This window comes from Rhododendron vialii, chromosome 4a, assembly GCF_030253575.1.
Source record: "Rhododendron vialii isolate Sample 1 chromosome 4a, ASM3025357v1".
Classification (NCBI taxonomy): Eukaryota; Viridiplantae; Streptophyta; class Magnoliopsida; order Ericales; family Ericaceae; genus Rhododendron; species Rhododendron vialii.
The window spans coordinates 19345939-19363708 of record NC_080560.1 but is presented as its reverse complement, the minus strand read 5'-3'; the positions used below and the strand labels follow the sequence as shown (position 1 = coordinate 19363708).

General features: G+C 38.0%; 1 protein-coding gene across 3 annotated transcripts; it reads right to left on the bottom strand.

The window, feature by feature from the left end:
* Window positions 1–3620: 3620 nt before the first annotated feature.
* LOC131322381 (uncharacterized) lies at window positions 3621–17371 on the bottom strand. Of its 3 annotated transcripts, none has more exons than XM_058353691.1 (9): window positions 16827–17371; window positions 11971–12156; window positions 9352–9444; window positions 8033–8215; window positions 7852–7948; window positions 7587–7772; window positions 5581–6776; window positions 4581–4951; window positions 3621–4172 (listed from the first exon to the last, which is right to left on the bottom strand). In XM_058353691.1, the coding sequence occupies exons 1-9, from the start codon at window positions 17055–17057 to the stop codon at window positions 4109–4111; spliced, it is 2607 nt and encodes an 868-aa protein (XP_058209674.1). In that variant the 5' UTR covers window positions 17058–17371; the 3' UTR covers window positions 3621–4108. The 3 variants fall into 3 exon arrangements, with proteins under 3 accessions (XP_058209674.1, XP_058209673.1, XP_058209675.1); XM_058353690.1 differs by having other exon boundaries at window positions 11971–12168; window positions 16827–17358; XM_058353692.1 differs by having other exon boundaries at window positions 16719–16855.
* Between the last annotated feature and the right edge of the window lie 399 nt (window positions 17372–17770).

Below are 17770 nucleotides of genomic sequence, written 5' to 3'. Positions count from 1 at the left end.
GCTAGTTTTGGTTATCCAAAGCTCAAAATTTGATTATTTCTAAGAATGTTGCTAAGTTTGATTATACCATTGTGAGCCATTTTTTGCACAAATATTGTTAACTTTAACAACAATTGTCTTTTGGTTATACCACTGTGGATTGCCTAAGTACTAATAATGATCAACAATCTTAAAATTGTAAATCTAACATAGGAAAAAACCAATAACTAGTGACCTAATAGATTCTTGTCCCGGAAACTTTTTGTCACCAATCCATAACCGAATGTTGATAGTATTTACTTCTCCTTGTCTTTTTATTGGTGATGACTCAAATCCTCATATGTTTGTGGTCTTTAATACTCCAGTATCTTTAAATTTGTTTTGTTCGGCTTATCGAGTTTCTTGATTATGCTAAATATGAGATGAGCTTTTAAATTGAAATTTGATCAAAATGTGTAATCTTTCAATCTTAATTTAGGAATGAGTGAGAAACTCATAGAGTAAACAATTTGAATCCTAGTATTGGTAGGCCCTGAAATGGGCTGAACAGAAGAGCACATTACACTGCAATATCTCAAACCACAACAGAGATCTCAACTCCTATTTAATTGTTTTGTTGGATGATCTGTTTAGCGAACTCAAAAAAAAATGATTTGAATCACAACAATGATAACTTTATTAATAAAGTTTACAAAAGAGCTTTACGCTTTTTAGTACATTAGCACACTGAGGGACTCTGTCTATTGGACTTTGTTTTTGTGCAATTTATACTTTCCTCATATTTGTGTTGTACAATGTATGCTAGTATATGGTTCCAATCAAGATGATGAATTGACCAAGCAAGTATAGATATTTGATTAAGCTGATTTTATTTTTTAAATCTAAAATTAGTATTCTCTGGGAAACAAATTGTGAGTGGGTAGTGAATATGGAATCAACGCAATCAAAGGGACTGTTGGGCAATAATTTTCGGGGGTCAGTGTCGGCGGGCGAGCTATAGTAGGGAAATGAAAATCCAATTCCAATTTGGTACTATATGAAGAAAATGACCCTCCGACCACCAACATGACCCGCAGAATCTGGGCGAGGGGGATTTTCTCTTGAAATTTTAAGATTTCTCTGTCACTCATCAGTCTATGCCATCTACCCCACACCACCGCCCGCCCGCACGAGGGCTTCTATCCTTTCACATCAATGGCATCCATTTTTTTGTAGGGCTCCTACCCCACAATGATAGTATGTCTCATTTATGTTGGATACGTTTCTTTGATTAAATTAGTGTATTTTCTTTTCTTATTTCATCTCCTTTTATTTTTAATGATAATAATACTGTAACACAATTTGAGCAATTTACCATATTTGTGGGGTTACATTTTTAAAACAGCAGTGCTAACCCCATTGCTAAACGGTCTTGTAATAAGGTAGCTCATTCGTTGGATAGATAATCCCTATTAAGCTCTAGGTTGGAAAGTTGGGGGATCTTGTCCCTTAGTGGTTTACTGATCTGGCCCGTGTTGATGTTCGGTCCTCAGACCAGCATTTCTCTTAATAAATACAATCTCTTTTTCTGTTAAACAAAAAATCCGTCGCTCTGTTTCACCACTCTCCCCACCGCAGCGCTCAATATCGTAAGAAATAGGAATGTGCTATTTTATTACTGCAATGTTTTTCCCTAATCAATGATGAGTGAATATATTTTGCTCAAGGATTAGGATGTAAACACAATTAGGCTTCCCACCCAGTGTGATGCCTTTTGCTTGTGTGCCCTTTAGTCTTTACAATCCCTCATTTTAACATTAATGAAATTCTTCTTTTGCTGTTCAATCATAAAGAAAAATATGGAAAATGATGGGGACGGAATCACATATACACACAAAGACAGAGATTGAACGAGATTTGGCAGGAATATATGCTCCGGAGAAAGTACACTATTTCGTATCACCAGAAGATAATGCAGGAGTTACAAACTTGCATTCTTGAATGAAAAATTTTAAAATCAGCCCAATGGGCTGACAATAGTGAGTAAATTGACAAATCAAAAGGTTAATTTAGCCACAAGTCTAAATTATTTGCTTGTCCTAATACGAGTGTTTTCCCGAGGGGAGTTCCTTGTTGAAGTGTTGGGCATTAATACTGTGGAGGAGCCAGAGAGGGATCTACCCAGGTTCGAATATGGAGAACTCGATCTGGATTAGATTCCATAATAAGTGATTGTCGAATTGGAAGTTTCATGCCCTTTCATTTTCGGGAAGATTGGTTGTTCGGCTAAATTAGCTAAATGGCTTTTTTTTTTGTTCTTATTCAAATTTTTTTCGCATTTGTTAGTTTTTCGTCAACTTTTTGTGGATTATTAATTCTTCTTGACGAAAAAAATCTAAAAAGTAAAAAATTACGATCAAAACCTAATTTTTTTAAATAAAGACAAATAAGCCAATTTTTTCCATCTTTATTCAAAATAATTTGAGTTTCGATTATAATTTTGCACTTTTTAGATTCCTGTTGTCATAATAAAGCAATAATCTATAAAAAAAAATTGATGAAAAACTAACATATGCGAAATTTTTTTGAGTAAGGACAAAAAATAAACCATTTGGCGTAATTAGCTGAACAACCAAGCAAACATTGTCAGCCATTCGCATCTATATGTGTTCCACTTTATAATATCCTCCTATGTAATTTGTTTAAGAGTGGTGCTACAGTTTCTGACGATTGGAATCCTGACGCCCCGCCGGGCACACTCCGGCCACCGGACGGCTGATCCAAGCCGTCCAAAAATTCTATAAAAAAAAACCAAGTGGGCTCGCGCGAGAATAAACAGCATCCGACGTGTGTAGGTGACCGATCCAAGCACTCCATTTTTGGCCTATCCAAACACAAAAATGGATTGTTTGGATCGGCCATCTAAACACGTCGGATGCCGTTTATTCCCACGAAAGCCCACTCGGTTTTTTTTTTAGAATTTTTGGACGGCTCAGATCAATCGTCTGGTGGCCGGAGTGTGCCCGGCGGAACGTCGGGATTCTGATCGGAATTTTGGATCGGTAAGCTTAGACTTTCCGTTTGTTTAAATAGTAGGGAAGTAGATCTCGCAAATATTTTCACCAGAACGAAATCGGCCTCACCTACATGTCCATACCTATCAAAACAAACAAAATTACAAATCCATTTTCTTCAAGCATACTCACTCTTGTCCCAAATTACTGGTCACTTTTGGATAGTCGTGCCACTCAAAAAATTATCTACATCTCACAATCTATAATGTTTTACTATATAATTTCAAAAACATCATACTCCCTCTATCCCATTTTCTTGGGTCTTTTTCGATATTCACGCCATTCTTTAAATTCTTATATCTTTAAATTTATAATATTTTTTTATAATTTTGAAAACTTTGTATTATAAATCTAATCAAGAACTATCAAACAATATCCATATTGCATATTTTTTGAGATCCATATTGGAAGATATACGAGTTTAAAAAACGACACAAACATTGAAAAAGTCCAAAGAAAATGAGATGTATAAGATATAGATAATTTTTTGAGAGGTTCCAAATAGTGAAAAGGGACAAGCAATTTGAGACCGTAGCAAATCAATATTACACTAGAACATCCTTACTATAGCACATCAATACAAGCAATTTGGAAGGTTAAGGGTGGTGAGTACAAATTTCAGATTTATAACAGGCAGTAATGCTTTCTCACTCAACAGGAAGCCAAAAGATTGAAACATCATTCCAGTTACAAAACAACATAAAAATTGGACATATATTCCAGCTATTCAACTATGCGACGACAAATAATTGGCCACTATAAATAAGGTACAGGGAGAAACAATTTCGAAAACAAAATCAGCTTGACAACCCTAGTTTTCAGTATGCTATACATATACAAGAACTCAATGTTAAACAAAGATGTGAAGATTTATCTGGGGAGCATATGATTACTACAATGTACAAAAGGCATTTGCACTACACTGGGAAAAAGGCCTCCCCCTTTCTAAAATCACAAGCGATGGAGAACTGAACAACAAAGGCAGGAAGCTGTGACTTACGCTGGTTTGTTAGCACATTGTGTTCTATGCATACTTACCATGCCGATATAATGTAAAGAAACCCTTCAAACAACAATCAGCTAGACAATGGTGGGAAATCCTCTTCATCCTTCAGACGGTATGATGATTTATCCATTACCCTGCACGTCCAAAACAGAACAAGGGATGAAATAGAATCCCGGAAATGTCTACCAGCACAAGAATGAATTTAGGGTTCTGTTTGGAACTTGAGAAAAGAAAGGAAAAGAAAAACATTGCTTCCTCCCTTTGTTTGGTTCTGAAAATGAAAGTCCAGAGGAGAAGTCCTCTTCTCCTTTCTTCTTTTGCTTTCACATTCAATTATTTGGTATTTCCCTTCCTGTTTCTCTCTAAAACTAAACATGAAGTATTCAAAAATGAATTCTCGGTTATATTTTCTTCATGAAACCAAACAAAGGAAAATCACTAGATTCCCTATATATTCTCTCCTGTTTATTTCTTCCTCTCCCTTTCCATTCAGAAGTTCCAAATACGCCTTAAATTTTCCACAGCTTAACAATTTCTCTTACCTATCCTGATTCGTACCCGGCGTCGGAACACTTTGAGAAGAATCCTGAGTTAACAAAGAGGCAGGAGGAGTAACTGGTCTACTGCTTTCTGACAAGGGCACTACTAATGGAACTTGCGCAACTAACCCAAATTCAACAAATCCCTCAGGCTGGAGATGAAAACCATTAGCGTTGTTTTGCACCTGTCTACGAGGGGAACCAGATTCATAGAAACCAAAAGACCCAAACTTCCCATAACCTTGATCAAGAAGTTGTGCTTGTTCACTAGTGCTGTCGATGTGTGGTCCCACTCGCCCATTGGTGCGCGGAGAGGACAGTGGTCCCTGATTCCTTCCCCTTGCAGCATACGGCTTCCAGTATGGTGGCCGGTTCTGCAAAAAATAATATATGAAAGCAATACAATGATACAACAATTACCACCCCAGCCCGAGTATTAATATAATACTCCCATCCCTCCCCATTTGTTTGTCTATTTTTGGCGGCCTTGTCTCTGTATCGGGATCAACAAATAAGGAGCATTCGTGAATCAAATTCAAAAATATTTCCAACCCATCAAAAGATCTCAACCAGTTTTTTTGTAGACAATGTGTTTCAAAATCATATAAAACAAACTAATCAGAGAACATAGAAAATTAACCAATATATAATTTTTTGTGAAAAAAGTTAAAGAAGTTCTACCAAATAAAAGATCTCACTTAGTATTTGTAGATCAAAACAAACCACGCCTTAAATCCCCAATCAATTATGGTTGGCTACATTAATTCATTTTCTCCATTGATCTCAACTAGTTTTGTAAAGGGCTTTCAAAATCATCCAATACTAAATGAAGTACAAAATACAGAAATTTATATGAGATGTTCAGAACAGTGAAAAATGGACGAACAGATTAGGATGGGGGGAGTAATGAAGGAAGCTGCAGACTACTATAATATCAAGTGATGCCATGTTTTCAAATGAATCTTAAAATGCACAAAACACAGAATATGAAAAAAGAGTTTACCGCATTTGGTATATACGTCCCAGTTCCTCGCGGCTTTGGCATCTCTTCAACACCAAAACTTGCACCGGGTATTAGCAGCGTGTTCGGGTGGTAGAAAACAGGTCTGGGGATTGCACCATTGGCATTTGCATTGTGGAACCCATTACGCTTGAACTGATACGAATGCCGAATTGCATCCCATGGAATCTTAGGTTGAAACTGGGAATGCAATTCTGGAGGCACAAGGAAAGCAGGCCCACTTGAGGAGTTCTCGTAGCAAAACCGACCATATTGCAAGCTGTTAAGGTGACTGTTGTAATCCCCACCCAGAGCAGACAAGGACTTCAAATGTTGACGACTTCCTGTAGCTCCCACTGAGGTCTTTTCCCGATAGCCAGGATGGAAACCTGCTGTGGAGCAAGCAACAGGGCTAGAGACATATGCAACATCATTTGATCCAACCGTGGTAAGGACCTCATGATTACCAGAAGAAACTGTGTCTACAATTAAACTAGAGTCTTCTAATTCTGTCGTATAGGAGTTTTCATGTCCAAGCTTCCCATTCCCTGATACGGCACCAGAGAAATAGAGATGTGGTGCATGAGGCGCAATTGTCCTTTGGGAGACACTCCCCTCAACGCTTGGACGAAGAGCTTGGGAGACACTCTCCTCAACACTTGGACAAAGAGCCTTAGGTGCATCATCAGAAATTTGAAGACCTTGCAGTTTTGAGGTAGAAAGATCTTCTGCATCCCCACAAAAACGGTGTCCCATAATAGCAGTCTTATTCAAAGTATTAGTTTCAGACGACAATCGGGGGCTAACCACTGAGCTTTTCTGGTGTCCACTCAATGTTCTACCAACTTTCATCTCCATCAGTGATACCTTAATATCATTAACTCCATTGAGGGATAGTCCATCATGATCCAACGTACATTCTCCGCGTAGGTGAATTGAATTGGGATACTTGGATTCAGAAATTGGCTTCTCTTCAAGGGACAACTCATTTTCTGAAAATGACGTGGGAACGAAACCATTGTCACCAGACATGGGAACTGGATCTTGGACATCAGGCCTCTGTCCACCTCCATGCCTATCCAACATGTTAGAGAAAAAATTATGGAGTTCACCACCTATGTTATCTTCTGGCAGCAAAAGTATTAGCCCAAGTTTCCTGGCCCCATATGTGAAAGCACTCTTTATTCGATAGAAGTTCCCTGCACAGAACAGAACAGAACAGTTCACTTCTCGCATCATTGTTGTTGTATTTGTTTATTTTCTTGCTTTGAACATATAGACAGACCGGTCGTCATTATCTACCACTCAGAATAACCACATTAATAAACGGAGAGACGCTGAGAACATCTGAGAGTTTGGGGATGAAAGACTCCATGACAAACCAGGCAATGTATCTCTGATGTTGGAAACCAAGAAATAACACATGCACCCAATGTAGAAGATGTGTTCTACTCCCTCCATTCCTAATTGAGAGTCCCTTATTCCATTTTGGGATGTTCAAAAATGATTGTCCCTTTCCAAAAATAGAAGTAGGAATTTGATAAAATTCCAAAAGTGTCCCTCATATGTGAATACAAATGGTGCAAAATAGTGGAATATAGGGGTAATGGTGGAAAGTAGGTGTAATGATTACATGTTCCCTAAAAAAGTTGGAATTCCTAAGAGGGACTCTCATCTAGGAACGGTGGGAGTAATATTTTCTCCGAAATGCTCAAACTGAAAACCACGCGATTCACATTCTCAATGAGTAAAAGTATCATATTTAACAAGCTAACTTCTCAAACACAATTCAGCTAATTTTTTCCACATCAGCCAATAACACAAAAGTTGTTTTTTAATAGACTCACATCCCACAGTAGTGCTCCGTGTGCAAATTTCAACTAAATTTCATGCATAAAACAGTTCATGAATCGAACATATCTAATCACGCCTCATAAGTAAACCAATTACAAACCCTTAATCGCCTCATCCGCAATGAGGTTGAGAAAAAGAGGAATATGCATTTGTACCTTTGCTGACACTGCGGCCAAGGTTGTTATTTTGCTTTAGTGGATCAACTATGTTGAGGTGCTTTTGAGGAAATAACCGTGAATTTGTATCAACCGTCCTTGAAGGAACTGAGAACATGTCAGCACAGTCCCTAAGAAAATCATCACTAAACAGTAGATCACTCCCACCATTCTCAGGCTTCTCAGCTGCATAATTGACAGAAAACTCTCAATCAAATGACAAGACGACCTATATGATATGGGACCAATGTTAGCTGTTGCTCACCCACGATCTCCGGCGATATAGGGATTGGACCAGTTAACCGAACGCAGTTATTGTCCCAATCGAATTTGCTAAAATGGTCCAAAAATCTATAAAGAACCTAAAATTCAACAGCGCAGTCATAAGTCAATTGCATGTCAAATATACTTGTTCAACACTGGTACAGATTGCCATGAGAACTCACAGCTAAAGGACCATTCAAAGTTGAATGGAAACGATGGAAAATGTATAGAACCAGTGTCTCCAAAGCGTACGTAGAAATCAAGCCATGATGAGCTCCAAGGATTCGACTTTCATAATAGCACCATGCCTTAATCAGTATGATACTGCGTTTAAAGAGATGGTCATTGCCAATTAGATGATCAACCTGTATAAGAAGAGGCAACATATATGTGAAATCCAAAGCCAATAGGTTCCACCTTTACATTCAAACTAACAACGAGATAACATAAGCATGTTCACAGCCCGCCAGCCTGTGTCAAGACTTTTTATATCATTAATAGAATCAAACTTATTATCAGCAATCAGCACAAAATGTTACCAAGGAGTACAGTCCATATCTGAATTTACTATACAACAGAGTGAAATAAAACTAAGCCGTTCAAAATAGTTTTTTTTTTTTAATATATAACTCAAGGTGTCCGGGCTAGCATACGTGCACCACGGCTAATCCCTCCCGGCCCAATCCCACCATCTCCACCAGTGGGAAGGCCAATTAAATATGGGAAAAATCCAGCATGGACTTAATTATGCGTAATCGAACTAGTTTCAATTGCATCATGCTAGATCAGAAGTGTTAAAGTGTACGGTGTACCATTTATCAAACCATTTGACCCAGATGGGAAATTACAAGGGTAACAGTATCTTGTCATCCAGACCCACAAAAGCTTCTAATGCCATTCTGGATGAATGTGTCTTAATGGGCTAATGGATTTCTTTTCTTATTAAGTAGAATCGGATTACAATCACTGATATTTACCTTGAAAAATCAGCAAAACTGTAAAACGCCATGGATGTTAAAAGTATTGACAGTTTCAAAACATGAGCGGTAGAGGGTAAACTACAGCTCTGTTGTGCATATTTATGAATATATGAAAATAAGAACTCAAAACTAACACTCTCGGGAAAAAAAATCAACCAATCCAAATCCTCAAAGGTTCAGAGGTCACACCCTGAAGCGATAGCAAGTGCTGCCACCCCAGCCTGGTATAAATGGTAGCCTTTTGCACTAGCACGATCTTCCAACCAATGTCCAAAAGATAAAAACAAGCTCATCAATCTAGCTATTATAGAAATGTGCGTCCATCTCTCTAAAATGGTAAAGACACCCAAATGAGTAACGACTATCAATTTCGGGTTTACAAAGAATTGGTTCCCCAAAATGTATTCATGGACAGATTGCTTTAGTAATGAATGAGTCAGTTTTCTTTCATTGACAAGTATTATCAGTTACTTCTTAATAAGGGGCATCTTTAGAGTTGAGCATTTAAGAGGGTAGCCTACCTTCTCAAGAAAGCATAGCGTACAGAGCCCTCCTAATTGATTGAAGGAGATATCCACCACAATATTCTGTACCATGCATTTCACCAGTTTAACCTGCAAGTATCCATAACAATTATTATCGACTCACAAGCAGCTACAATGTGGTATAAAAGATAGAAAAAAGCACAAAATGACGAGGAACAAAAGCACTGCTTCAAATTAGAAGAAAAAACGGAATTACCCAAATAGATCATATATTAGAACTCAAGAAATCGAAACCATGACAATCACAACTTGAACAGGTCCACAAGCTTTAGGCATTGATGATTGGAGAGAGGGTTTAAAGTCTTGGGCATAGGTTTCGGGGCTTGTAAAGAACGAATTCAACACGTGAGATTAGGTGGTGACGATTGATGTAATGCAAACAGAGGAGAAATAACAGAAATTCAGTAAAGAAAACAAACAAAGAGAAAAGTATCAGACTCCACAAGGGCTTCCGTGATATGCACACCCAAACCCTCACTATAATAAATGAACTTCAGTCGACTCCAAATATCCATGTAAATCACAAGGTGTAGTTTAATAGACACTAAAGTCGTTCATCATGCTAGAGCAGAAAAAAGAGGTAACCCTAGAAACACACAAACACCAACTACAAGTCACCACTCTATATACTTGCCAAACCAAAAAATACGATTCAAGAAGAGCTTCCAATCTATAAGGTCTAGCATGCCATACACACTTCTTCTGATTACTTTGTAGACCTACATGAAGACCAGACTATTGATAAGATTGTTTTCGTTCTCTTGGATTCTCTCATGCACAGTTGGTCTGCAATAGGTTGGTACACAATGGCAAGCTTTCATCAAATTTTCTTTCAGGGTGTGTTCCACTAAGGTTTCTTAAAACATAAGCACTTATTTTTAATTTTCAAACTTAAAAATAATGTATTTACAAAAATAATTTTTCGAATTTTTTTGCACCATTCAAAAGATCTCATCGAGATCTATCAAACAAGATCCATATTGCACAAAATTATTTCAGTAAGTCCATTATTTTTAAGCTTGAAAATTGCATTGGACAATGGCCTAGTTTTTATGAGAATAAGAGTTCCAATATCCCCTCAAATGCCTTTCAGGTGAGCTTCAAGCCATACCTACTGGAACAAGTGATGGACCATCGGTGAAGTGGGGTGCTTAAGTGCCCTTCTTTGGCGAAGATCAGTAGTTTGTCTTTCAAAATACAAAGGACGCCGTGGCTTGAGCTAGAATTGAGTCCACTCGAGCACTCTTTGAGCGGGCCTCATGATATGCGCAACAAATCTCGTTTTGGAAACTAGATCAATGTGGATGTGAAATAGGATTCAAGTAGAGCAAGAAGACTAAGTCTAATAGACCACGGAAGCCGAGCACCCTAATTAGATGCTACATGCAATGCAAGTATACCTTGGAGTCATGGTTTTAAATCATTGGGAAAAGTAACGGTATTGGTGATACGGCCATATATCAGCCCATATGGCACAATATCAGTAGATACAATGGTACATAACGGTATCAGACATCTAAAATCCCATTACATAATGGCCGATGCGATACGTAACGGCCTTCATTTAAAATCCTACTTGGAGTGTAACAGATTGATAACTTCATCTTTTGGTCTACTTCCTAAGCTCTAACAATCTCACACACAGTCTAATCTAACAAGCGCATTCCAACACACCCAAAGTTCCAAACTACAAGGCCTAAGTTCTGTCATGCTATAATTGTCACCAAACTCACCACTTAACCTAAATTACAACCAAACAGATACTTCCTTCGTCCCCAAATAAGAGTCTAGCATTTCATTTTGGATTGTCCCTTAATAAGTGTCCATTTTGAAAAGTTATGGGTAAAAGCTTGTACAATTGTCATTCTTTCCTTCTGAAAACTTAATGCGTAAAAGTGGAGGATAATTTTAGAAAGTGGACGTAAAAGTTGATGTGAAAGGTGTAATGATATTGTCTCTTTAATAAGTTGAAATTACAAAGTTGGACACTTAAAAAGAGACGGAGGGAGTATGTGGTATAGCGTAATTTTGTTCCCTTTAACAAATTCAACATGTTAAGCACATTAACTCCTTGAGGGAAGAAATTATTACGTTCCCCTTTCTAGGGTTAGACTCTCTCAGCGACCATTCACTAATTTATTTTCTTTCGTTGAATAACAGTCCCTTTCCTATAAAAACAGGCTACCATTTTGCGAATTTTAGAAGTGTGACGAGAGTAAACCGCAAAAAAAGAGTAACTTGATTGTTGTGACAATATCGATTCTTAATACCTTTGAAAAAGCCATGAGACACAAGTTCTTTATCAAACCACAAATCTGGTTTAATCTTCACGGCAACATGGAAAGAAAAACTCCCACTCGAATATTATCTGGTTTCTACTATCTAGTACTTTATCTTAAGAAAAATTCTTATTGCTCCTTAAATTACTGACATACTGACAGATTCTTTCTACCAACTAATTGAAACGTCAAGCATGCTGAATTGCTAACAACGAATGGACATGGCAATACAACAAGGAGATTAAGCGAAGATGTCCTCCGTTACTAATTTGGCAAATATCTTCAAAATATTTCCAGGGTAAAAGCTAAAGAAAACCTCAGCCCGAATGAGCTGGACATCCTTCACTATGAATTCAGCAGCCGAATTTTGATCTTCTGCTTCAAGGACAGATACCACGTCATTCAACAAAGCTTCTTCAACACTTGCACCACCAAAGGCTGTCAAATCAATGTCTCCGTCTGGAAGATATGTTTTCAGTGGTACAGATCCAAATGGGAAAACCTGAAAATTCGTCTAAGTTAGAGCTTTAAGAGATTAGGTCTTGCAAGAGAGCAGGTCTTGTACAAATTAAAATCAACTATAAGACAAATGGAAAGTCAAAATAACTAAAGGCTACAGATATAGATGAAATATACAAATGATTTACAAACTAGGAGTATCACCAATAGTTGGAAATTGCATCACCAACACGCAGTTAATATAAGCAATTTCAACCTGAAAATTTCACTTCAATCAATTTGATTTCAATTAACTTTTTAAACATGGCTATAAGAAATTTATTTTGGCATTTACATCTTAATTCTCATTGAATGGTCCTCTGTTTTATTCACCGATTTCACTGAACTCCAGAGAAATGGATATGTCCTTGTGATTAAGAATACTTCCAAATCTTTTACCAATTAACCCAAAGACCCAATGAAAACGGCAAATGATACTACTTCTAAATCAGTTTGTCCCTTTATTTTTGGAGTGGAACCCTATTCTAACCTAGACCTATTAATCTCAATACATTTTCAATATCCATTAACATACATTATGAAAGCATATGAAGAACTGATACCTGTTGGGATTTTCCCACGTTAACTGATTGAAGAAAAGGAAAATTGATGGTTTGTGGTGCATTTAATTGGCTCAAATAAATGTGCTCATTGGAAGTCCTTTGGATGGGTGAATCGCCGGCTATTTTCAAAGGACCATTTGTGGTGCTTGGCTCTAGAGCCTTCTAGGAATTTCAAGAGTTTGTTTTGCTTGTCTGAGTATTGTCCATGTCATGTATTTAAAGGGGTGCATGTGTACTATGAGTGTGTGCCTGTGTACTATGAGTGTGTGTGCCTGTGTACAATGACTGTGTGTGGTGTGAGTTAAAAAAAAAAAAAAGTGATGGGCAGTCCCTTCAGGGACGACCGCGTACACCGACTGTGAGGTGAGAGGAGAGTAGATGTGAGGGAAAAATAGAGAAGTGGGGGTGATTAAAAACGTTGTGTGAGCCATGGTATTAGGAGCTCAAGGAGGGTTTTTCATCTCACATTGTAATCTCTCTCTCTCTCTCTCTCTCTCTCTCTCTCTCTCTCTCTCTCTCTCTCTCTCTCTCTCTCTCTCTTGTGTGTCTTCTTTGCTCGTGCTTATTTTCTTTTGTTATGCTTCTGTTGTGGTTGAGATTGGGTATAATCCCATCAATACCCACCCACAATTTCAAACAAGCAAAATAAATTCAATGTAATCCGCAAGTTATTGAACTTCTAAATCTGTTTTTCCTTATGGGACAATATTCCAACGTTTACCATATTGTTTCGAGTTCAAATAAAACTCAACAAGCATGCGCAAAAGTTACAAGAGTCACACGAATGGCTCTATGTATTCGGAAAAAAATATGCAAGCTGAACCCTTCACAAGTTATGATAACTGATCAGTTCTTTATGTTTTAATTATGTAATTAGAGGTGCATGGTAAAGAACTTGTCTAATTATCCACTAGTGTTCTAAAACAAGGAATTAATCGGCGATTAATTGTTGGCAGGGCCTATCCGATTAGGTCCGACTAACGATTAATCACCGATTACTAATTAATATGCAATGATTAATCGCTCGAAGGCGGCCAAATGCCTAACTAGCGTTTAGCAACTTTTAGAACATTGTTTTCCCCACCCCCCTTCTTTCTCCTGCAGTGATGCTTTTTACAATACACACCCTTCATTCCTTTTCCAGTAGCCCATCTTTACCATTTGAGATGTGAGTGACACTTTATTGCTATGATACATGGATCCGCAATTTTGGGCGGAGTACCCGTGTCGACACGACACAACACGGGTACGGGTGCGGGATATGTGTCAGATACGGTGGTAGAAAATCGGAGACGTTGGGTTTAGTTGGGAGTCTGATCGAAGAAGAAGAAGGATCAAAGAAGTAAGGTCGTACCTGCTTTGGAAGAAGAGGTGCACTACTGCCATCGTCGGAGAGTGACCAGAAGAGTTACAGTCGCCATAGTTGGAGAGAGACCAGAAGATGTGCAGTCGCCATCGTTGGAGAATAAGAACGATGTAGGATTTAATAGAGTAGTTGGGCTTCTTTATTTATTGGGCCTCTTTACTAAATAGAAGTGATGGGCTCTGTATTGGGCTTATCTACTAATGTAGTTGGGCTTCTTTATTTTTTGGGCTTTTTAATGTATAGTCCAAAGTTAATAAGTTCTGTGGAGTTAATGCATCCATCTATTATGAATTTGGGCTACATATTAGAGTTGGGCCACGTTTATGAGAGAAATTACACGTATATTAGTATTGTATAAAGAAAAGGATATTTTTATGAGATAATTTTACATATACTTATATAGAAAATATAAAATTTTCTATATATAAATATTTAATCAGCGGATCCCCACACCCGTATCCAAATTCGGATACATATCCCCGAATCCTCTATTTTCAGTTTTGAGGTGTCCGACCCTTAGATATGTACCCGCACCCAATTCACGTACCCGTGTCCGTGTAACATAGCTTGATTGCATGAGTGTGGACCATATCAACAGCCTCTCTAAAGAAGTTTGTATATACACACTTCATAGAAAAAGCTGAATGATTTTACCAAGTTAGCAAAGCAATAGCTTTACATAGTTTAGGCAGCAATTAATCACCCAACAGTCCTGACTGGAGGCATGAAAAGTGACACTTGACTCTCATTTTGCAACTCCAGCAAAGAATTTATTTCCTTGCACACTCTTCTGCTATGCTCTTGTTCCACAATGGCTAAACAAGGATGCAAGTGGCTTTCTAGTTTAAACTCTTTATAAAAGCTAATGCTTTGTTCTTGGTTCCGCAGCAGCTAAACAAAAATCAGAAAGGCAAAGTTGTCTTGGTTATAGAGAACCACCAAATTTTCATGATCCACTGTCGAACTTGTACCGATCCCAATCCTAATTAAAACGGCTTTGATCAAATCGGTACGTCGATTCTGGTTCGATCCAAGCTCTCTCATTTAATTGCTCGTTCAATGAGCACGGTGCACAATTTAATGTGTCTAGTACTTGGGTAGAGCAAGGATCAAGGGAGATAAGCCAACTATTGGGACTGTGTGTCACAACATATGGTGAATATTGTCAAGATGTGAATGGCTAGGAAGGGGGAAGAAGCAGGGAATATGAATCTTTCAAGGATCATGACAAGAACGGTAAAAGTAACCAAGGCAATTGAGGACTAAGGCAACTATATCAGTTTCGCATTGTGAACCAACCCCCTAAAGCGAAATAGGCACAAGGAAAGAGCAATAAACAAACCGGCCTGCAAAAACGAAATGGCCCCTCTGTAACCAACCAGAGCTACTAGAGCTAAGAGCTGAGGTTGGTCATAGATCTCGTCTGACGGGGGCAAGGTTTTGCTCGAAGAGAACCATGAAGGCATGAACGGATCTGATACTAAGGTGTCACTATCAAACCAATTAATATAAGAATGAGAGAAAGAGAACCCTCGTCCTGTAGTAGATAAAATAAGTGAGGCCAAAACACCAAACCTATAGGCAAAGCAAAATGTCAACATCTCTGGCCACAACTTAGCATGTAGGCCGTCTCATATGAACACTAGATTCCCTGACATTTCTAGCCACAAAGTTTTTTTTTTTCCTCCAAAATACTAGTAGTTTCATACCAATATTGTATGCATCAACACATGTTATAAAATAGTCATACTCATACCAAAGGCATACATGGTGATGATCTCAATTTACTCCCTGTTAACCTCTACCTCTTAATCTAGGATTCATAGTAACCTGAGCAACAAAGAGTGTCCTTTGAGACTTCTGAAGCAATCTACCGACTTTAACATTTCCAGAACAAGCCAATTGTTTTCAAGATGCTCCATAACTAATGAAGCAGCAAGTTATGTTACATGGTTTTGAAATACAAGTATGTGTCCAACTGTCGGATTCTCCTAATTCTCATGTAACGACATGCCCGATAAGGTGCACTTGCAGAATATCAAATTTCGAGTGATGAGATTTCTTACCTTTGTTAAGGTAACGTGTGTATACAAGGTGATATAGTCCATTTCTTATTTTTTCGAATACTGAATAAGTTTCCAACTGTGCAGCTAAAATGTCAGATACGTATTCCACACCCTTACTCCGGTAACTGTTGATTGTCCTTAGAAGAGCCAGAAAAGTATATATTCGTCTAACATCAAACAAAACATAACTTTTCCAAAATCATTCCAAAAGACATCACCACTGACATCAGAAAACACAAAATACATATAAAGACATTGCATTTAGAAGGATGCTACGAACAAAAATCTATAACACAACCCCGGACAAAACTGCAATCAAGGGGCAGCTTCAGGATTTCCATTCAGCAGTGACAAGGTAACGAAAATTTTTGTACAAAGTTTCTGTATAAAACATACATATTTATTTTGCTTTAAAATTCATTGAGCCTGTTTCTCTTGTTTTGCTGAGCTATATTTATCACTTATTCACAAATTTAAGTGCATTTTTATTTCCATTGGTTACGTATAAGTAATTTAGTGCCAACAATATTAAAAGAAATCAAAGCATATGTAAAAAAATTCAAAATTTTACTGCATTTTTTGAACCAGGGGTTGGCTTGAAACCTGTGCCGCTGGATGCACATGGACCCACATACATCGAAAGGGCCTAGACTTTTTGTTGCATATATGAAATGCTCACCTTGCAATCAACACAGCCTCTAATTAACCTCTGAACATAATCTATAACCTTCCTCCTCCTCTTCTCCGACTCCACAGTGGGCTGAACCCGGCACAAAATCTCCTGAGTCGCTTCCTCTGCTATGGCCCACCGCTTGGACCCAATCGACGACGGACTCGGGTTCGACGGCGGTGGCGACGGTGCTCTCCTCTCTTCCGCTGCTGCGCCAATGCTTGATCGGAGATCGCCCATTAAAGTGCACCCGAAAAAACCCCTAAAGAATTAACAGCACCACCACATCTCTCTGGTCCCTGATCAAGATCGTTAGGTTTAGGGTTTGGTATGAAAACAACAATTTGTAGAGAGAGAGAGAGACGGAATATGGAGCTGAAATGTGGTGTTTGAATGGGTGCTGGGGTTTGAAGGAGAAAGGTTCAACCCTGCCAAAAAAAAAATTAATCTTTTTTCCAATTCCTCTGCAATTTAAACCTTTGTGAGTTCCCGGAATTTTTCGTATCCCGTCGTCTGTTCAAATCTTTTACAGTAATTTTTTGATATTGGATTTTATTTTAATTTTTAGACTGATTTTCACACCCCATTTTGCCAACCACTCTCTTCTTTTTTTACTACGTGCACTCCTGTTTTGGGCAGCATTAGGAAGTAAATTACCAGAAAGCCCATCATTTTAGAGAAACTACCAAAAAGCCCATCATTTTTAGAAAAATTACCAGAAAGTCCATCATTTTTACCTTGAGCACTCTGTATTCTACTGTCAATAAAACAATGGGTACATCATTTGGTGTACACTAAATGCACACCGCATTGTGTGAACCCATCTTGTGGTCCTACATAAATGATTGGAGCTGCTCAATTTATATGAAATGTATTTTTAAGGATCATTGTAAAAAAATCAGTTCAATTGGATATCAATAAGAGGTTGGTCAATTCATTGCTCGATTTTCTGA

Bases quoted from the DNA above. Each gene is read 5' to 3' on its own strand.
- LOC131322381 (XM_058353690.1), bottom strand. From the start codon at position 17,057: ATGGGCGATCTCCGATCAAGCATTGGCGCAGCAGCGGAAGAGAGGAGA. The intron at 12,169-16,826 runs GTGAGCATTTCA...GCTCTAACTTAG, and splicing joins GAGGCTGTGTTGATTGCAAG to ACGAATTTTCAGGTTTTCCC. The intron at 6,777-7,586 runs GTACAAATGCAT...TGTTCTGTGCAG, and splicing joins TGGCCGCAGTGTCAGCAAAG to GGAACTTCTATCGAATAAAG.